Raw genomic sequence first — 23,557 nt, forward strand, 5'->3', positions numbered from 1 at the left:
AAATTTTAATAAAGATGAACTTTTTTTTTTATAGGAACTCTAGTTGTTAACTATCACCAAAGTTCTGAAACCGCTTGAGGGACCCTGATTTCGTATTTATACATTCAATGTCACACAGAGATAGGCACCGTGGAGTGTCCTCCTTTATAGTCTAATGTGATAAACAAAATTTTCTTTTGTGGCATGATTCTTACTTTAGCTGTATCACACAGACCTGGAAGTGCTGATCTCTGTATCACATTACAGGAAATACAAAGAAACTAAGACTTGGGTATCTTAAATATTAGAGACAAACCCTAAGTATTTATAATGAAGCATTATTTACTTCAGTGGAAGAAACAGGCATACTAACATGAAAAAACACATTTTATTGCACTTAAGTTATAAGAAAATAAAATTTCTAAGTGAATCAAACCATAGACACAATCCCTTTAAAGGTTGTTTTCCTCCATCATGTCAGGTTGTTACATAACTAAAATTAACCAAGTTGAATCTGATTGTTTTAAATCAGACTATAAATAAAACAAAAAAAAATAAACAGGAGGAGGAAAAAAAGATCACCTAGGATACAGTGTTAAACCACTTTCACAGTTCAGCTTGAGTTGTGGCTCTTGGAGAATGAGGCAAACCATTTGACTTTTTCATTCATTTCGTTTGTTTGCGTGTGACGCCTTTACTACAAAAACTGAATAGTTTCTGCTTTGTCAGTTTCTCAGAGCAATAAAACTGTAACAGTTGTTTTCCCAAATACTGTAAAACACTAAGACTGACCAGCAACTTTATTTTGTTTTATATATTCTTAAAATATTTTGTCAGTTTTCTTATGTACGTTCATCCATTCACCACAGCCCTCAAAAAAGAAAAGTTTCTCCACAGAACAGGCGGCAATAGCTCTGTTCCAAGGAATGTGTTTTAATTTTTGCCCAGATAAAAGAAAATAAGCTTTGCACACACTCTCAATTCTTTACTTGCAGGCAAACTTCACTCTTTATTATCTGAAACTCTCCCATTCTCAGCCTCTTAGAGGCACAGATGGTTCAAGTTTCAGTGGCAAAAAGTCTTTTTTCTGTAACCAAACTAGAGCAAATTTGGAATTCAGTCTGGGACTAAAACGTCACAGCAGAAAAAAAATAAAAAAAAATAATTTGCTTTTTTCTTTCTTTCATTTAGCAGCATAAATAAGTTTGGCCACTGGGAGTACAGTACAGGGGTGGGACAACAATCCCATATTTGAAGACCTACTTCTAGCACCAGCATCAAGAATTAAATCCATCTCAGGACTCACAGAACCCAGGACAACTTGCCACCTTTGAGCAACATATGCATTGAAGAGTGTATGTGGAAGCGACAGTAAATAGATTAACAGAGGCTAATACTGTGATTGATTGACATTGGCAATGGTTGGCAAAAAAAAAAAAAAAAAAAAAAAAGCTTTTCATGATAACTGTACAAAAACAATTCACAGTAATTTTTTTTTTTTTTTAGCTTTTCCACTCCAGAAAAATGACTTTTTGTTGCAGATGCTCTCTAATTAGAAAGTCAGCCAGTCCTTGTTTGGATGTTATTGCAGCTCCTTTCTAGGTCTCAGTGGTAAAAGGACAGGCTAGCAGAATCTGTAACGAAGCTTCAGCCTTAACGCTGCCCAATGACCACTGGAGAAGAAAATAAAGAAATAATTGCACCTGGTTTGATTTAGAAAGTCTCATTTTGCAAAGCTGCCCTCAGTCAAAAGTGAAGCCTTTTATGTGATGAGACAGCGGACGCCTCTCTTGTCAGTTACGGTTTGTCATGTCTTCCTCTTTTCCTTCTTAGTCTGTAGATCTTTTCGCTCTGTTGCCCCAAGCCAACATCCTGCACCACTGAGAACAAGGGATATTTTTTCTTTTTCTTTTCTTTTTTCTTTCTTTTTTTTCTCTTTTTTTCTGTTTTTCTTTTTTTTTTTTTTTTTTTTTTTTTTTTTCCACGGAGAAGGGTAGGGAGTATATCGTCTACACATTTGGACAAATTAGTCTTTTCTGCTCTTCACTTCATGTCCACATCAAAGTCCAGCACCAGCAGCTTGGTTTCCTCAGTCCCATTCCGACTCCCAACTGCACACACCAGCTTTGTGTTTGAGGCTCTGATCCGCCACACAACTCCCCCACTCCCCCCACTCTCCAATGTGACTAGGTTTCGAATAAATTCACCCGTTTTCAAGTCCCATAGTTTTACAGTTCCATCATCTGAGCTGGTAATTACAAAGTTCTTGTTGAACTGTAAACAGGTTACAGCACTCTGATGCTTGTTAGGACCTGGACAAAACCAAAGGAATTTAATTACTGGTTAGAAATCATGGTGATGGGTAAGTTACATTGTAATTGTACACTTCTACATTAGAACATACAATAAATGAGATATTTAAAATGCTGCATATTTAGAAACTGTATTTTCGGATCAGTAGGGTTGTAAGAAAATCTGGTAGCTCTTTGTAAACTGAAACAAGAGTTGTATTTTCCAGGAAGCTTTGTTAGCTACCAGGCACACATTTTGTTTTCTGGCTGTGCAAATAAGAGCTTTCTTAGTGGTGATGTGGAAAGCCCACCTTCATGTATTCTATGTATTCTGCTGATGGACAAATGGGCATGAGACCTACTACCCTACCACTTTGACCTGACCACTCAAAGGCGAGGGCTGAATGGACACAATTCCAAAACTCTGAGGAACAGATAATACTAATAGGTAAAAAGCTAGAATACAGACCACCAGATGGCCTCACTGAAACAAAACAAAACGAAAACAACACATTTTAAGGACTAAGACCAATAAAAAGTTAATCATGACATAAAATGTTAACACTGTTATGCCTCATTTAATATTAGTGGCTTTCACATGTTTCTTTCTTCATTTTTCTGGGTGCTATTATTCTTTCCATCCTAGTTAAGTAGATGGTTAAAAGGTCTAAACTGAGGCCAAAGCAATTTCCTATCAGATCAGAGATGTGCTTTTTTTTCCCCCAGTAAGGTAGCTCTTTAATTTAAAATCAGCCTACAAATTCACAATTAAAAAAAAATGATCACTCAAAAAACAAAAGGAGTCTGTTGCTTCCGTGATACAGTCAAGATCTTTCTTCACATTGTCCTTTAAGGTTAGGTAGAGTTAACTGTACATGCAGGCGTGATTAAACAATTTTATATTAACACAATTTAAAACAATTTCTCAAGCGTAGCCTCGTTCTGTCAAGTCAGAGTGGAAATGCTCATAAACTTATCCAAAATAAGCATTTTCATTTTGTATGAGGTTAACTCTTTTTGTGACATAAAAGCTCCATATTTCTTTTGACTGACAAACCCATTTTTAATGAACACAACTAAAACTGAGTAGCCAATACTTACCTTGCAATGTTTGTAAACATTGTCCTGTTTTGATATCCCAGATTTTAACTGTCGAATCTGCATTCCCAGAGACAAGAATATTGTCTTTGAGTTCCATTCCACTTGTTAACGATTGGTGTCCCGTTAACGTGTGAATGCAATTCCCCGTCTCCACATCCCAAACTCGAATTGATGTATCAAGAGATCCACTCACCACATGGATACCATCAAACTACAACAGACATAGTTTATTAGACTAGAAAGTGAAGATATTCTTAATATTATTTATTGACCTTAACCCTACAGGGCAGGAAAATAAAGCATGGGAAACCAGTAATGCCAGGACCAAAATGAGGTAACAGGATAAATGTAATCAAGTAAATCTACAGTTCTCAGAAGCCTCTATCAGAATTGTTATCTATCTATCTATCTATCTATCTATCTATCTATCTATCTATCTATTTTTATGGCCAGTGGCTTCAAACTAGATGCAGAAACAAAATAAAACACGAACACATTACTTTCAAATCATCTGGCCACACTTAGTAGCTAAATATCCAGGATAATTCAATAAGGATTACTATTGGAGTCTTACTTCACAACAGAAAGTTGAAACTATGGACAAAGCTTGTGATTAAAGGCTGTGTTTATCAACACACCTAAGGCATGAAAAGACTAGAGATAACTCTCATGATGTTTAAAAGTAAGTTCCATTAAAAACTGTAAAATAAAAACTTCATTTATAAGAACCAAATGCTAATTAGGAAATATGCCAACAGATAATTATATCTGAAATTATAAGAGGTGGCATTTTGATAGCAAAAGCAAGCGATATAGGTACCTCTTCGCCAGCTTCCCAGCTATACCAAAAGGCAATAAATATCAATTCCTAGAATATCTATAATAATATTGCTACCTCTTCTCTCAATCTAATGGTCTACTTAAATGAGAATATTATATTCATTAAGGTTCTGAGCATATCACAAAACATAAAAAAAACTTTAGCCAATTCTCTCTCCACCAAATTCATAATCTTTTCTAAGTTAACACATCTTTATTATATGCCAATATTTTGTGACATAGACGGTATTCCATGAATTAAGAAACAAATATCCCAAGAATAGAGAACTGTCAGCATTGGGACTGTGTACTAATCTGCTGATCACTAATAGGCAGTAACTGGCAAATAAACTATATCAGTAATGGACAAGTTTTTACAATGAAAGTGCTGTCTTTCAGAAAATAAAACAAGACCCATTTGCTAAACTTTCTATTAACCTATTTATTTCAAAATATGGCAACCTACTCAAGAATATCAGGTTCAAATGTAAACAAAAAACTTCAGTTTAGTCAAATCCAGTTCTTTGTGACTACAAATCACTAGCCCTGTGCTGGTAGGGCATCTGGTAGAGCAGCTTTATGTAGAAAGGCTCCACTTCCACTGTGAATGGGGATGGAATCACAATTACATGGTCCATCAACTTTCAGCTATCAAGGCAAAGGGGCAGCTTTTGGCCAAATTAATCCTCTGCTAAGGAGTTTATTAAAATCCAGGTTATTTTCCTATGAGACTATCTACCCAATAATTAATATAGTAATACTTACGGCTCCAAAGTCTCAAGTTCCAAGACAAATATTTGTATTTTATAGGAAAAATGATCACAGAAAAATTTAAACAAATCATTTGAGTTCAAAATTTATACTTTCTTCATGCCAATTTTATTTTATTTTAATTTATTTTATTTTATTTTATTTATTTGTTTATTTAAAAAAATTTTTTTTAACGTTTATTTATTTTTGAGACACAGAGAGACAGAGCATGAAGGGGGGAGGGTCAGAGAGAGGGAGGCACAGAATCTGAAACAGGCTCCAGGCTCTGAGCCATCAGCACAGAGCCCGACGCGGGGCTCGAACTCACGGACCGTGAGATCATGACCTGAGCCGAAGTTGGACGCTTAACCGACCGAGCCACCCAGGTGCCCCTCTTCAAGCCAATTTTAAACTATATGATATAACAGAATGATTTGATCTGTATTTTTTGGATTGTATTGAATCAGCTATTTGACAGCAATGGTCTGAGTAAAACAATCTTATGATTCATCAGTAAAGCATGTAAGGGATAAAAGAGATAGGATCTCTTACCTGTAATGAATAGACTCTATTAGTATGCCCCTGCAACGTGTGTAGACAGGTCTCAGTCTCTGGATCCCACACCTTCACCATAAAATCATATGCTCCACTAACAACCCTCCTGCCATCATATTGAACACAGCGGACTGCTGCTACATGACCCATCAAAACATGTAAACACTGGCCTGTCTCAATATCCCAAACCCTAAGAGTGGCATCTCGAGAACCGCTAACAACTCTGTAAGGGGGAAAAAAAACAAACAGAAAAAAAGCGTTAGAATTTTTAACAGCATGAGTAAACATGATATACAAAGTCAGTGGTTATTATATTTTTTCTTTTCCTAAGCAGGAACACCTGTTTTCAAAGAAATCCTATATAAAACTGTGATATATAAACATTCACAAGTCAAGTTACTCTGGTTGGGAAGCCTAGAGTTCTGCCTGCTTTTGGTTCCTCCATTTATAAGGGGCTGTGGAGCACCTCGGGCTCTGTGGAACAATTTGAAAACTATTGTATTGTATTTGAAGAAGGAGAAAGAGAAGGAGGAGGAGGAGGAGGAGGAGGAAGAGAAGAAGCATCAGCAGCAGCCGCCACCACTGCCAAGTGATAAATATATACAATAAGATCTTGATTTTAGAAATAAAATGCTAATGTGGGCAACATGTATAAAATGTTAGTGGGAGAACTCTGGTGTAGTATTTTGAATTTTATATTTCTTCTTTATTCTTTATGCCATTTCCCAAAATTTTAATTATGAATATATATTCTTTTTGTGATTAGGGAAAAAATTAATAAATGTTATTTAACAAAACAAATCTGAATTTGAAATTTAAACAGCTAAAGATATGTGCCTTACACCATATAATTCTGGTAAAATTTACTAGTTTTAGAAAATCCTCAAATGAAGGCTGCATATGCTTATATTTATAGTCAATAAGCATGGAGGCATTAAGATATACAGATTTTAGAAGATACACATAGGGAGGCAACAATAATCCCTTAAAAATTTGGCCTGACATTACTAAAACTATGCTCTTCTGAAGACCAGAGTGATACTAATATTACAATCGCCTTTGGATTACAAAGGAGAGCTGAAAACTCAGGTATCTTCATGTCATTCCAAAGAGATAAAGAAAGGCCATAGATTCCACATTTGGAAGAGCAGAAAACGAGAGCATTGAGTGATTTAAGTCAGAACATAATGGAAACTGAAATACAAGGTCTCTCAATACCAAACCCCCCAAATTTTAATAGTAGAGCACACTGTTCAAAGTAGATTCAAACTACATATGAGAAGATACTTTTCTTCACATATTACAAATCTAGTGTGAAATCTGCTTAATGTAATGGTTCTCATAAAGAAGATGCTGTGGACAGAATTAAAGGTAAGGACTGCAGGAGATTCATGGTAAGAACCATCAGACCTTTTTTTACAAAGTAAAGTCGAAATCACATTTGTTTAACAGGGATACTGTGAGGACATGCCAATAGGAGATGGAAAGGATTTTAATAGGAGGGCTTTGTAGGAGGAGATCAAAGCAAGAGTGAAGGCAGTGAGAAGAAAAAAAGGCAAGCAGTTTGGTTTGGCTGAAACTATTTTGAAAACTGGATTGAGGATTTCTTCCTTGATTCGATAGACAACAGAAGGCTCTCAAAGGGCAATGACACTATCATAATTAGAAAAGAATTCTCTGTCAGCCATGTAAAAGGTGAGAAAACCAAGTGTGAAAGCTATGTCAATAGTTCAGGTGACTGGTAATGAGAATAAACTAAAACCCATGGGCCTCAGCTTTTGCCTAGATATAAGGGGATAGGATGGAGTGGAGGTAGGGTGGGTGGGTATTTAAAAAGACTCAGAAGCTTGAAGCCTGAATAACTGAATTTATCCCACTAGCAGGGATATAAACACCAAAAGAGAGAGAGAGAGAGAGAGAGAGAGAGAGAGAGAAATTTTTGAAGATGATGAGTCATCAAAGCTGTACAACAATAAAATGCTACACAAGATTAGAAAATAGAGTTTCAAGGAGGAAGCCAACAACACTACTAAATGAAGATGGAAATTTAGACAATCCCCCAATTTTAAGCCAACACACTACTGCTTTGCTAGTACAGAAACATCTGAAGTCTAATAAAGTCTAATTTAACATTACATTATCACTATCTCTCTAATAAACACAGTTTTATACAACTGAACTCTACACAAAAGGCCTCAGATTCACAAGTAACAGAGAAACAATTCCCAGTCACTACAGGATTTCCCCTTACCTTTTTTCATGGAGATGCATACAACGGACAGTGGAAGTATGCCCATACAAGGTGTGTATACATTCTCCGGTCTCTGCATTCCACACTTTTAGAGTCCGATCTGTAGATCCACTAATGATGATATTGTCTCTCATCTGTGATGACCATACTCCACCTGTGTGTCCCACTAATGTTCTCAGACACTGGAAAAACACTTAAGATGATTACTTTTGGGTAGAAAAGAAAACGATGTATTATAACATTTCAGTAGCTCATTAAATTTTGGGGTAAAGTTATTTACAAAATTTGACTGGCACATCAGAAAATAATTCCTCACATCAATATAACATGATCCCATCACTATTTATTGTTTTTTTTATTCAGTAGCATTATATATTAAACACACACGTACAACTGAGGAACAAGTATGTAGAAAGTAAAACACTTCTCATTAAAGTAAGACAGCTCCAGCCTGGTCTTTTTGATGAAATAATGCTAAAATTGCAACTTCTTTCTTCCATATGAATGGATTCAATGAAAGAATGCCAACTGTGTTAGGTGTGGCTTACATACCACATTTCATCTGAATCTGCCCCAAGGCAGTAGTTAGGAGCCAGGCAAAGTACTTCTGGACAAGTAAAGACAGATATTAAAACTCTGAAATAAGTCCAAAGCTAATATTACACTGTGGAAATATGAAGTTGCTTTAAAAAAATTTTTAACATCTGACTTGGAATATTTTAGAAGATTCTTGCCCAAGAATCAACGTGTTGTAAGACATTTTAAAAGACAAGGTTTTTGTTTTTTTCACATTTTCCTCTACTTTTTTTCAGCTGGTTACTTAAGTCATGAAAACATTCTCCATTGGACAGATAAAAATAAGTATTCACTATAGAACAATTAAAATATAATACTGCGTACAGTGAAATTAATTGCTTGGACTACTTCTTTTCTTCAAACTCCTTCACTTATATATTGTATTTGCCTAACTTTCATCTCATAGGGCTTGAGATAAGTCTACATTAACATGATTTATTCAACTTCTAAACTATAGGTAAGTTACCAACAAAGCAGAAAAAACACATATCCCTCAATCATAGTTTTAAAAAAGTTTAAAAAAGACAATATAAGCGAGATGGCTAATAAAAGTGGGAAAAATTAACCAAAAAAAGACAAAGCACACCTGTGAGAATTATACAATAGCTAAGTCACAAAGATAGACTAACTATTTACAAGAAGAAACTAATGACATCGTATCCTGAGAAACATGATCTTTGTGCCACCGGAAAAACTAAATAAATTAGAAGCTCTGATATTTGTTATCAAAATAAGCTGCAGTCAAAAATGAACCCTTATTTTTCCTGGTTGGTCCCTGCAAAGGCATACATAAAATGTGAAGTGTGGAAAGAAGTAAGCTTACTTTGCCTGTGACCGCTGACCAAACTTTTAAAGTGTTGTCATCAGAACCACTAACTATTCGGTTACCACAGAACTGCAAGCATGTGATCACATGATCATCATGTCCTTTCAGAACCTACAAGATAGATGAGCAGATTAGAAATATATTATTAAACTAAATTTTTAAAAATACCCGTGAAAAGAAAAATAAAGACACAAATAGGAGCCGCAATCTATAGTCTATTTCTTAAAATACAATTTATATAAAATATGAAGTAGCATCCATCCTTCCTGAATGATGAGTCAAGTACTAAACATTTTCTTTGTTTTCCATATTCTATGATTTTTATACTTGAGATATCAACTATTAAAATTGAGTCAAGACTTTTATGAGTCAAAAACTCATAAAGATGGTTCAAACACAAATGTATTTTATAATCATCTATTTATCTATTCAAACCAAAAACTATGCATCTATGGTTTGCAATTTTCACACACAAAAACAAAAGTACCTACAAACGAGAAAGACAAAAGTAATGATAATTATCAACTTTTTTTCAACTTAAAAAAAAGCCTGTTATAATGTATACATATTAATGTAACGGTATCTCTAATTGCTTTTTTCCAGTTGTATAATATAAGCATTTTTGTCACTCTTTACATACTTAGGATAAGACAGAAAATCAGTATTACACTTAAATTTAGAGAAATAAAACTCAGAAAAGCCACCAAAAACACAAAACATGGGCACTGCTCAAAAAATCACGTTCTAATTACGTGGTCAGAGAGCAAGCAAAATCTCAAGCATATGACACAAAATTCAACAGGATACTCAGAAATTGTCACTTACATAAGATAGAATGACATGCAATTCAACTCATCTTTTATTCAAGTACAATTAGTTGTCAGACTGGAGAAATTAGCAACAGAGCAATACTGTCAGTTACATTTTCGGTTATTTTAAAATATATTATTTTCTTTCCACAGGAGATAGGTGTCAGGTTACACTGCTGGCCAAGAAGAGTGTATCAGGTACCAACACTGATCAGTGCTTTCTGTTCTACTGTGCAAGAGTTCAGTTACCTTAGGAGATTTGAGTTCTCCTCGCCTCCAGTTAGTATCAATTCTGTGCTGTCTGATATATGCACTTTTCCATGGACTATGTATGAAACCTGGTTTTATTACTTTTCTTCTCTTGATGTGCAATGGTTCATCAATACCTAAAGTTTTAAAGAGATAAAGAGTATAACTGCCATCACCAATAATAAAAATTACCCATTTTATAATGTATCTCATTTTCCCTTATGCTCAAAACCACTGAAATACAGGACACTGTCCAATTTCTAATACTGTATTATAAAACGATAATGTAAAGTTTGCATTCTCTGTGGCATGTTTTCATATTGACTTTTTCATTTCTTTCTCTAAATAATTCTATGAAACGTTGGATGTCAGGATGTACAGAAATGTGAGCCCTTATGCAATGTTTGTGAAAATATAAAATGGTATATTAGCTGCTATGGAAAAGAGTATGCTGGTTCATCAAAAAAATTAAACACAGAATTACCATATAATCCAGCAATTCCAATTCTGGATATACACCCAAGAGAATTGAAAGCAGAAACTTGAACAGATACTTGTACACCCACGTTCATAGCTGCATTATTCAAAATAGCTGAAAGGTGGAAGCATCCCAAGTGTCCATCGATGGATGAATAAAGAAACAAAATGTGGGATATATACAGTGGAATATTTATTCAGCCTCGATAAAGAAGAGAATTCTGACACATGCTACCACACAGATAAGCCTTGAAGACAGTATGCAAAATGAAACAAGTCAGTCACAAAAAAGCAAATACCGTATGATTCCACTTATATGAGGCACATAGAGTAGTAGTCAAACTCATAGACAGAAAACAGAATGATGGATGCTAGGGGCTGCAGGGAGGAGGAACGAGTTCCTGTTAAATGGATATCAACTCTCAGCTGGGAAAGATGAAAAAGTTCTAAAGATGAATTGTACAAAACATGAATGTATTTCATGCCACTGAACTGTAATTTTAAAAATGGTTAGAATGATAAGTTCTATCTCAGGTATATGTTAGCACAGTTTTTTAAAAAGTCATTAAAATAATGATTCTATGAGAGAAGGTAAGGCGGGATGATTAATCCCACTTTATGTATATAGACACTTGAGAAGAGAAGGTTTCACTAGTCAAAGCTACAGACAGGGCAAAAGCAGGACAGAAACCAAGTATCCTGGATCTTCACCTTCCAGCTTTATTAACCATCAGTGCCCCTCATCAACTGTGATCTCCATGAAGGGGAGGGTAACCTGTAGAGTATCTGTCTCATGCTCTACCTTTCTTTCCAAAAATTTTTGCTTATCAGAGGCAAACCATATTTTTACATTTTTTTTCAAAAATATAATTTTTTTAGATGCCTGCTGGAAAAAAAATGTCCTTTTGTTATTTAATATAGATAATACCTTCTCCTCTACTAAGAAAGGAGATTTTTTCTTTTTCTTTGTTCTGTTTGTTTGTTTATTTTTTTACAATTTTCAAGAACATAAGCTCCATGATGGGAAGAAAATGGGAGTTCAGTACTATATCCCCAACATTTAAGAATCTCTAGCTCATAGGAGGTGTTCAATAAATGTTTGTGAAAGAAAAGAATAGAATATGGAATATTTGAATACTGTTAATATAATTTGGGATTTCCTTTCTTCCTTCCTTCATTATATGACTGAGTAGTCATTTATTAGTGTGAATTCCAGTGAGTTTCTCTCCCAAGGACAGTTGCAATTATAACTTGATCTTTAATTGTGAGTATTAGAGAGACGGACACCTTTCTCATCCAGGAAACTGCTGGTAGAAATTAATCGCTATCTTATTTTAAACAAAAATTCCTATTTAGGTCTTTGGTTTGTCCTTCCTTTAAACTGAGGTGTAGCTGACATACAATATTAGTATCGGGTGTACAGAACAGTGATTTGATATTTACATACGCTGCAAAATTGTCATGACAATAAATCTAGCTACCCTCTGTGAACTTACAAAGTTACTACAATATTATTGACTCTATTGCCCATGCTTACATTACATCCCCATGACTTACTTATTTTACAACTAGAAGCTTATAGTTCTTAATCCCCTTTACCTATTTTACCCGCCTCCCCAATTCCCCTCTCCTCTGGCAATTAACAATCTGCTCTCTGTATACATGGGTCTGTGTTTTGCTTTGGTTTGTTTTTTTTTTAGGTTTCCTTTAAATCATCCTCATCCGATCTTTTCAGACTGGGAAGCAAATCGGATACATTTGCTATTCGTTACTATCGCTCATTAAAGGGGTTAGCTGCGAGATCTAGCTCATTTGAATGTGTGGGGTAACCTGTGGATTTTATATAAGTAGGTGAATGTAAATGAAGACTAATTTTTCATTCTTTGATAAGCGGCCAAAATTCTCTTTTTTCAATTCTATGTGCACATATAAAACTTCTAATTTTTACTTTTTGCTATTTGTTTTCAGAGTCACTTTGCTTTTTCAAAGTCTAAAGATTTTCTCTTTGTGATTTTGAACCTTACCCTCTTCTTTGCATTTCTCTCTCCAGAGAAGGTTGTCTTCAGCCAAAATTCTCCAGTAGCGACAAGTCTGAGCCGCTTGTAGCAGGTCTTTGGGTTCCAGGAATGAAAGCACATAAAGTGCCAGCTATGAAAAGCAAAAGCACAGTATGTCCATATTTAAAAATACACATGCAAAAATAATAAGTTAATTATTTACTATAGAATGAAGCACTTTTAGATAAACACAATATAATTCTACATTCTAATTTTTGAAGTTGACTTTCTAATAGTTAACCTTAAATATATACCAGGCTTAAAAAACTCGCTCTATTGGTTTTTATGAACTTCACTTGACTAACGTCACCTTTGCAAAGAATACTTAAGCTTCTCTGCCTCTGCTCTTTTGCTCTGTGAGCCTCAACTCAAGAATTCTACCATTTATGTACGTATGTATGTGTATGTATACTTTATTAGTCATTTAGATTTTGTACTTTTCTCTCCCCACTACCATGTAAATTCACTGAAGTTATGACATAAATTAAGGAATGAGATTTCAGGGGCGCTTGAGTGGCTCACTCTATTGAATATCCAACTTCAGCTCAGGTCATGATCTTGTGGTTTGTGAGTTCGAGCCCTGCATTGGGCTCACTGCTGTCAGCCCTGAAGCTGTCAGCACAGAGCCCACTTCAGATCCTCTGTTCCACATCCCTCCCCAACCCTCCCCTGCTTGCACTTTCTCTCTCTCTAAAAAACAAATGAACATTAAAAAAAAGAAATGAGATATCTAGATATTCTGTGTGGTAGGATTTCAGATCACTTCTGATAGATAAGATTAATAGTTCTTTATCACATCAAAGTGTCTATTATCACAACGATGAACTTCTCAAACATTTATACCCTTCAATGTAAATGACAAGAGGGTACAATTACTAAACTGCTCCACAGACATATAAAAGCAATTAGGTTCTAATTACTTTACATTGCTGGTGGGGATTTTCTTAATGGGCCAGATATATTTGTATATTTGTACCAGCTCTTTGGTATATCACTGATTTTAAAATTTTGTTTCCAAGGGTTGCAAACCATCATTTTTTTTAAGCATGTATAGTCAATTCAAGTAAATAAGGGAAGAAGAAAGAAAAAAGAGGGATGGTAACTTGTGAGTATGCTTATCCAATTAGCCTCACTAATCACATAAAAATTTAAATTATGATATTAGAACCCAAATGATCTAAACAAAGCAATAAAGTTTAGTGTTCACAGAAATTAAATTACAAGAATTAAAACAAACTATCATTTAAAGGGCCAAAGGCCATACAGGGAGTAAAAGCACAATTTGAATTATTTTCTGGTGCTAAACAGTAATTACATGATATAAATTATGCTTACCCAAGAACATTATATAGAGAGAGCTCATCATTAATCAATATTTATTGAGTACACTTCATATAGAAAGTACTCCGGCCAGTCAGTATTCAATTTAATACTGTTACTGATAAATGACAGAAAAAACCTTTTTTGTGGAATAATTATTTTTGGTCTATCAGAGAAGCCCATTCAGTATCATATTTAGAAACTGAGTAATTTTAAACAAAAAGGCATAACTATATCCAACAATCTACATATATGTGTATACATACATACACACATACAAATACACATAGACGCAGATATAGATAGATATAGGTATCAACACTATACTTTTCTAATGGATACTCTATAAGTCACTTAATTTTGAAATTAAGCCTGGGCAAGTTGTTTAGTGCCAGTATAACAGTAATGTGATAACACCATATTTTTCTTCTATGTGAAATTCATATTTAATATAGAAATTAAAAGGCACAAAGTTATATTTGTGAAAAAGAGATGCTATTTAATGCCCAACATATTTAAAATGGTCATCTGAAAAAGTCTATTCTTTGTTTTAGTTATCCAGCTGAAGTAGAAATCAGGTAATTTACAGAAACAGGCAATGGATCTTAAAGGCTAGAAAATGAATCCAGAGCACCTTAGATTTCAAAGGTACATCCTAAATCATCTATCATTTCCTTCATTACTGGTGATTATGAGCTCACCTAGTCCAGTGTCTGCATGCATTAAAGAGAAATGCATTAAAGAGTAAAGAAACACTTAGGTGCTAACGAAAGTTGAAGTGCTAACTCCACAGGTAACTGGTACATTTTCCCTTTAAAACAACAGAGGCCCTAACTCAACCATGAATTTCAACTTATTCTATTTAAATCTAGTTCTATTAAAAACATCTAAGTATTGTAGAAAATACACAGAGGAAAATAAAAAATATGAAAAAGAAAATCAGAAGCAGTAAAAATATAAATCATAAAAGAAGTTAAGTTTAAATCAGGGAAAAAGTAGAACACAAATGCACTGGCAACAATATCTTACATGGTTTTTTAATTAAACTGCCAAGCACAAAAGGAACAACAATTAGTTATACAATTCTTAACGTGTATTATGGGGGAAGTATAACAATTCTTCAAAGGAAGCAAGGTTTAGTCATGTGGGGCTCCTTGCAGGAGGCAGAAAGTGGGCATTGTCCTAAACAACATCTCTATAATACCATAGCAGGGGAGTATAGGTTTGTTGTGGCCAAGTAAAATGGTCTGGCTAATCCAATTTTCTATTCATTTGTCTTTTTTTTTTTATGCTTATTTTGAGAGAGAGGGCGGGGGGAGAATCGGGCGGGGGGGGGGGGGGCGGGGGCACAGAGAGAAAGAATCCCAAGCAAGCTCTGCACTGTCAGTGTAGAGCCCGACATGGGGCTCGAACTCACAAACCATGAGATCATAACCTGAGCCAAAATTAAGAGTTGGATACTTAACTGATTGAGCCATTCAGACACCCCTCTTTTCATTTCTCGTAAAGGTAAAATCTGGATTAGTAATTCCTCCTAAGGACTCAACAGACAGAAGCTCTTAAATTGAACATCTATTTTAGATAACCTTTTCCTTGACCAAACTTGTCATTTCAGTGAGAGTTGCTATTTTTTGTTTTTCTCTTTAACCTAGTAAGAGACCACCATATTATACGTGAGAGGGAACTAATACTTTCCCAGAAAATTGCTGTATTTCCCTGGATTGAACTAGTGAAACAGGGGGTTAAAAAAAGAATAAAGAAATTGTTGGCTGATCCTATGTTAAGAGTTCAGGTTTGGGGGGTACCTGAGTGGCTCAGTTGGTTAAGCATCAACTCTTGATTTTGGCTCATGATCTCACGGTTCATGAATTTGAACCCCGCATGGAGCTCTGCGTGACAGTCTGCTTGGGATTCTCTTTCTCTCCTTCCCTCTCTCTGCCCCTTTCCTGCTTGCTTGCTCTCTCTCTCCAAATAAATAGTAAACAAACTTTAAAAAAATTGAAGAATTTAGGTTTTGTTCTAGGTCATCTACTGCATCACTATGCTTTTCTTGGCATTTCTTTACAAAAATAAGGATAATGTAGTATATCACAAGCCTCCCATGTGAGACTAGTGACATTTTTATCAAGGTTTTTGAGATTAAAAAGTAAGTGTTGATGGGGCACCTGGGTGGCTCAATCGGTTAAGTGTCTGACTTCGGCTCAGGTCATGATTTCATGGTTTGTGAGTTCGAGTCCCACATCAGGCTCTGTGCTGCTGACAGCTTGGAGCCTGGAACCTGCTTCGGATTCTGTGTCTCCTTCTCTCCCTGCCCCTCCCCGGCTCACACTCTGTCTCTTTCTCTCTCTCTCTCTCAAAAAAAAAAATACATTAAAAAAAAAAAAAAAGTAAGTGTTGGTAAAGAGCTTTGAGATCTGTTGAAAGGAATTATAAGAAAATCATTACAAGTCCATTTCCTGACATGAAAGTAGTGATGTTTTAAATAATAATAGCACTTAGTCTCCAATAAGATAATAGTTTCCTTAAAGACTTAGATCTATACCACTTTCTCCAAATATAAAATAAAGCATTTTTCAAAATATGAAATGCTTCCTAGTAGTTGAAAAAGAGGGAAAATGCAGAAGATCTGCTAAGCCAGAGCTCACTCTTGTTCTTTTCTCTAGCCTCCCTACTTTTTCCTCAGGCAATCTTGAAAAGAACACTTAATCCAAAAAAATCTTTATTGCATTTACACTGGTTATCAATAATTTGTGCTTACTTCTTAGACTCTTAGAAATATTTTCATAGTCTTCGGATCTTAAATATTTTTTGTGTTCAAAAGTTATTATAGAAATACAAATAAAGCAAAACAAAAGATTCACCATTTTTAGAGATAAGAGGACAAACCAGACTAAGAGAAAGTCTGTATTTTAACAAAAATACTACCTTCTAAAATAAGGAGGATATCTAGGGAAACCATGAAGAAAATATTAGAGGGACTAACTTTACTTTCAGTCAAATACTTATAAAAGTGCTACCTATTATGAATGTCCTTCTGGAAGCAAAGAGAGCTTATGTCATTTCATAAGCCAATTCTATTCAAAAGGTTCAGGTTTAGCATGAGCCAGCAAGAATAAAAAATTTTTTCTGGGACAATGCTACTTTTTTTTTTTTTTGCCATTTAAAAAAAATCATTCCAAAAAAGAAACATTTCAGGAAAAAGATATTATTTCCACTTTGCTTTCTCTTAGAGTAATGCTTAGTTTCATACATTAAATATGATAAAACTATTTTATTCATATCCAATGTGAAATTATTGAGACTATGTTTAATGCCCTTAGGATATTTGGAATAGTTATCAAAAAAAACTGACTCTTTTTCTCTTCATATTTGAAGTTTTAAGATCATTTGCAGTAGTATATTAGTGTCTTATATATTGTTTTCTTAGCTGACATATAATTAGTGGCACATACATAATTTGTGAAAATATAAACCACGTGACATTGATTATTTAATGTCATATTATTTGTTTGCTGACAGAAATGAAACTGTGAAGCCTATAACATCAATAAAAGAACAACATCTAAGCTATGCCTCATTTATGCAGCCAAGAATGCCCATGTGATCAAAATCAATCTATGATAAAAAATAGTGTCAGTTCTCATAAAGATATAAAAACTAGGCATAAGTAATTCCAAAAGAAATGCCATAAGGATGTAATCGATGCAGGAAATCTGTGAGTGTGTGTGTGTGTGTGTGTGTGTGTGCGCGCGCATGGGAAAGAGACAGTGAGAGAGATGGGGGAAAGACGAAGGATGATTGGTAGAAAAAGATACACATGTGAAATTCCACGTATTTAAAAAAAATTACATAATGTGAGTTAACAGAGAACTATCATTCAACAGAATCATAAAACTATTAGTCTCAGAGGGATTTTGGAGAAACAAACAACAAAAATCTGTTTTAATAAAATCAGAATTTCTAAAAAAATCTGCTACTATATATAATAAATGTACCAAGACAACTAAAGGTTGGGCTTCAAATAACCTGGGAAAAAATTATGATAAAGGAATAATCAAATTAATGAAACTCAATAGTTTACTCTCCTATGACTTACTGCAGGGGTGGAAAGAAGTCACTTAGTCCATAAATATACTTGAATCTGGAAATGATACTATTAAGTCATGGCAGCTTATCATTTACATCTCTCTTTAACACTAATTAAGAGCGTTAAACCGAGAATACTGAATACCATAATTAGCATGACCATGTTTAAAGGTGGTCGCTATGGAGTTATATTATCAAATAGCACCCAGAAGAATATAATTGATAATCCTTACCTCTTTAGGGAGCAAGGAAATGAAGTCTCGTTGAAACTGGGGTTCTATCACTTGCATCATATGTTTTACTTGTGTTGGTTCACAACTATCAATAAGTTCATCTAAAGCAAGCAATTTCTCTGGTCCACTCCAGCTCTATCAAAAAGGAAGTAGAAATTTTTATTATTTTAATAGATGTCTCAAGCTATAAACTCATAAAGGAAAATCCACGTTTACACATAACATAAAAAGTGGCTGCTTACAGTGAAAGTTTCTCCAGGAGTCACTGAAGTGATAATCAATTATTCTCATCAAATTTACTAGGTACCTTTATTTTATAAAAGCTTAAGAAAAAGTCATGATTTTGACAAATATTTTTGTACCATATTATTATAAATATTATATGTTCATCTACTATCAAGATAAGAAATCAGAGTTTTATCTGGAAACATCAACTTGGGCTACTAAGTAAACAAGGTATTTAATATTCTTTCCAGTGGGCACCATAAAATTTGATAGTGTTAATAAGGAACCCATCTCAGAGGAGATTGGCAGCATGATTTAGAGAAAAATTAATAGCTGGATATACTGCAAATCTGACAAGTATCTTCCACAAAATAAAAGAACTTTGATTTATTATGTGAAAATAATTTGAAATAAAAAGCAGCAAAAACATAAAACAGTAACTGACTTAGTACTGATACTAGAATGTGAACAAAAGGGTCAAAAACAAAGTACTACTTATGGGAAAGACAAAAACACATCATTATACTTTAAAAAACAGAAACTACTTTATACTAGGGGGTTATTAAAAATTTTTTTTTTTGCCAGTGAGGAACATCTGCACAGAAAAGCCATGATTCTTAAAAGGAAACATTAAAAAGCCATGTGAATAATTTAGAGTGTTAGAATTTCCCCTCAAAATAATCATGTAAAACATGTAAATAACTTTGTGATGCTTAAGTGAAAGAACATCCTTGACCAGGCTGATTTAAGTACCTTTGTGAATTATTATGTCCAATTTGACATTCCATTTCTTGCTCAGACTAGGAACCTGGATTTTGTAATATATGAAATGGATAATAATTGAAAACTGAGATATACTCAGGACACAGGAAGCCTTATTTAGAATACTTTTTAAAGTACTGTAGTTTAAATTTTTTTTGTCCCTTTAGAATCTACAATGAATTTCATTGTAGATGAAACTCCTATTATAAGGTGTAGATTATGTTAATACTATCAAACATTTCAATAGTATTTCCAAAGTACTTATCACAAACATTATCTTACTTAATCATAAAAACTCTGGGAAACTTTCCCATTTTACCACCAAATATGAGGAAACATAGACTCTAATAAATCGTATTCTTTTCTTTTACTTCTATATACCTGCATACCTAGAAGATTCTCCTTGAGAACCCACCTTGGACCCTTTTTAATTAGGGTGAGGACTTATGCACAGAAATAAAAAATACTCAAATATATGTATTTGCATACTCATGACCAATGAAAAGCAGTTACTTTGAAGTTCGACTGTTTTGTTCAGTTTTTCTCACACAGCTTCAAATCCTAGTTCAAAATTTACCTCTTTAACAAAACTTACACTGATCATCTCCCCTCATCTCTGATCATTTACTATCAATACTATAAACTCTAATTTATTGATATAGATTCCTCATAGAATTGAAGGTGGGTTTTCATAAATATGTTGTTCCCCTCCATTCATGGACACAAGTATGAGGACATATCCAATTTGGGTAACGGATAACTTATGCTGACTTGATTAAAATGCAGCTTTAAGTAACCTGATAGCACAATAATCTTAATTACTTAATTAAATTTAATTTAATTATTGAAAACTTTTTAAACACTTTTGCATATATGACTGTTTGCCTTAGAAACACTTTTTGGAAGTTTTTATGGTTAAATTTTGATATAAAAATAAAGATATCCTATGTAATCTTCTACAGTAATAGGGTGAAAAACCTTACAACATATTACTACTCTATGTACCTTACATAGATTAATGACACGAATAGCTACTATGAATATTTCTACTTTAAGGCAATATACTTGTTTAATGTCTTTTTTTCGGTTAATGAATTATTACAGTTTTCTTAAGAAAGAAAAGGGTAGAAAAACATTATTAATACATGATATATTACTGCTAATAGATGGAAAACGTATTATATCAAGGACTTTAGGGGATCGGGTGTAGAATGTGAAAAGCCAGAATAAAAAATAAACAACTAATTCAGATTTTAAGTAAATACTAAAAGCTATGTCAGAAATTTCTATATATTTAAGCAAAGTCCATGACAAAAATTATGCTTGCATAGGAAAATATTTCTAGGATTTTAAACAATGTTTTTGTTCTAAACAATATTTGATTTAACAAGTCAAATAAAATTAAATGCATATCTGTGTTTAAATTATACATACATTCAACAGATGTTACTTTGTGACCCTTTATTTAAAAAGTATATCACTGACAAGGATTAGCAACACAGGCTGCAAGCTAGGTAGTAAATGAGACTGTTTCCACCTACCACACATATTCAATAGTCTAATTACTTAAAGTCACTTTCCTTAGATGGTTTCGACAAAGGTATGAACCATATAGAAAGCTTTCCTCTCCCCAGCCTGGATTTCTTCCAGATTGGTATATAAAATTGCCCATTCAACATGTATTCTTAGATATGCAATAAAAACTTAACATATCCACGATCTTTCTCTTCAAATATGCATGTCCATAATCCTCCCTATTTCAGTAAACTGTAACTCTATTCTCTTAGTTGCTCAAGCCCAAAACTCTGGAGTCATCCCTAACTCTCCCATTCTCACCACTGTTAGATGGTTCTGATCCATCAATGAATTTTAAGGCCTTAAACTTCAAAATATATCCAGAATCTGACTGTTAACTACATTGGCCTAGCTACTATATTATCTCTCGCGTGGATTATTCCTATAACCTCTTACCCAGTCTCTCAGCTTTCCACCTTTGCCTTCCTTGTTCTATTCTTCACAAAACAGTCAGTGATACTGCTAAAAATCACTCACTCTTCTGCTTAAAACCCTCTAGTGGCTTCTGAGTTCAAAGTAAAAACCAGGGGCACTTGGGTAGCTCAGTCAGTTAAGTGTCCAACTTCGGCTCAGGTCGTGACCTCATGGCTCATGAGTTTGAGCCCCAGGTTGGGATCTGTGATGACAGCTCAGAGCCTGGAGCCTGCTTCGGATTCTGTGTCTGTCTCTCTCTCTGCCCCTACCCCACTCGTGCTCTGTCTGTTTCTCTCTCTTTCAAAAATAAACATTAAAAACATTTTTCAAAAAAAATTAAAAGTAAAAACCAGTCTGGGTTGGCCTACAAGGTTCTATTTCCTACTCCTTTCCCTCTTGTTTACTCGCTTTAGCCATAGACAAACCAAGCGTGCTCCACTTCAGAGCCTTTTCACTTGCTGTTCCTGGAACATTCTTGCCCTTGATATCCACATGGCTTCTTCCCTATGTCCTTCTGAGACCAACTCCAGGCAACCTTTTTAAAACTGCAAACCAGTTCCAACCCCCCGCCCCCATTCCATCCCTCTCCTATAATGTAAGTTCTGTGGAAAAGAGTTTTTGGTCTGTTTTGTTCACTATTGTATTCCAAATCCAAAGTAGAACCTAGCACCAGTAATTATTTGTTGAATAAATAAATGAATCCCCAAAGAGTCAGGAAATACCACACCACCACTAACTCAAAATTATCTCCAGAGAGTGTTTCTGGTATTTATATTTGATGGTATTACTAGGACTTACTGGTTTAGTTTGGCTCCAAGACTGATTCCAAATTTTTGTATACATGGTTTACCAGCAAGGGAAGTATGTATTAACTTGAAAAACTAGCAGTTAATGACTATATTAAAACAAAATAACAACAACCCTCATTCCTTTAATGAGGAATAGTGGAAACAGCAGTCAATTTCAGATCAGGAAACCCAACTTTTAGAGGTGATACTGACACTAATTAGATTACACTTTAACCTCTGCAGGCCTTATTTCTGCATCTGCAAAATTGCTGGATAATTCTGATAATTATTTTATTTCTGTTCTAAAAAATAGTTGTCCTGGATGAAAGCATCTTCCTTTGGTCTTTCGTGGTAAAGTTATGTGAGAACTTATTTAAGGAGATAGGAAAAACATTCCAAATTTGGCGAGGATCAAAAGAAACAAAACTTAATTTGTAGGCAAAATTGCAAATGCAAACTTGAAAATTCCCCACGAAAGTAGTATTTTATTTCAGATAATTAAAGAATGAAGGTAGTAGTGAAGAATATAAGAAGCACTGAACTGCAATTAGGAGCTGGGGTTTCACCAGTAAACTCACCATGGAACCATATGAAAGTCCCTTAATTAATCTCAGAGACCCCACCTGTATAATGAGGGGCTTGGTCCAGACCAGTGTTTCCTAAATGCTGGTTGAGGAGTGTAAGAATCAGAGTCCTAGAACTCATCATCAAAGAGTATGATTCAGTAGTCAAGGTGGGGCTGAGGACATTTTGTGTTTTAAATAAACAACTCATCCAGTATTGATGCAAGTGACTCACAAACAGTGTTGGTTACTAGTCTGGATGATCTCTATACCCCATTCAGATATGTACACATTATGACTTTCGGTAGTACCACGCCTGAATTTCATGTGGTAAAGAACCGATTTCTCATGACTTTTCTTAAACACACACTTTCTTCTTCACACAAGGTTTCTTAATCATACTGCCTCAAATACAATTGCAAAGTAACACTGAATTCATTTTATTTTGGCATAATCCTGTTTTGGTATTTTGTTGACTAGCAAATAAAAAAGATCTAAATAAAACAGAGAACATGTACAATTTCTAAGTGTTACCGTGGAACTTAATTAAATCCTTCAAGAGAGTGTTTTTACTCCACTTTTAATGTCAAAACACATAAGTATTTTCTACTTTATCATTTAAAAAATATTTGAGTATTAGTATTTTCAAAGTACATTCATTATTTTAATGCAATGCAAATTTTTTTATTAAAATAATGCTAATAACATTTGTATGAAGCTGTTTTTAATAGCCCTTTTTTAGACCTGAGAAAACGGAGGTTCACAAAGGCTATTTCTTGACCAAGAGAAGAAACGAACATTGAGTCTCCACTATTATTTCCACATAAAGCTTTAAGCACATTTACATGTTG

At 34.4% G+C, this 23,557-nt stretch overlaps 1 protein-coding gene across 7 annotated transcripts in view; it reads right to left on the reverse strand.

Annotated features, from left to right (window-relative positions):
* Positions 1–348: 348 nt before the first annotated feature.
* The window catches only part of FBXW7 (F-box and WD repeat domain containing 7), a 512,478-nt gene continuing 489,269 nt past the window's right edge, over positions 349–23,557 (reverse strand). For all 7 annotated transcript variants that reach the window (XM_049632296.1, XM_049632298.1, XM_049632297.1 and 4 more), the window contains 8 exons: positions 18,380–18,514; positions 12,708–12,831; positions 10,207–10,343; positions 9,146–9,259; positions 7,747–7,928; positions 5,493–5,718; positions 3,372–3,582; positions 349–2,291 (listed from right to left, as the gene is read on the reverse strand). In XM_049632296.1, the coding sequence (XP_049488253.1) occupies positions 2,023–2,291; positions 3,372–3,582; positions 5,493–5,718; positions 7,747–7,928; positions 9,146–9,259; positions 10,207–10,343; positions 12,708–12,831; positions 18,380–18,514 (1,398 nt within the window). In that variant the 3' untranslated portion in view covers positions 349–2,022. The remainder of the gene's footprint in view (positions 2,292–3,371; positions 3,583–5,492; positions 5,719–7,746; positions 7,929–9,145; positions 9,260–10,206; positions 10,344–12,707; positions 12,832–18,379; positions 18,515–23,557) is intronic.

Source organism: Panthera uncia, chromosome B1 (genome assembly GCF_023721935.1).
Source record: "Panthera uncia isolate 11264 chromosome B1, Puncia_PCG_1.0, whole genome shotgun sequence".
NCBI lineage: Eukaryota > Metazoa > Chordata > Mammalia > Carnivora > Felidae > Panthera > Panthera uncia.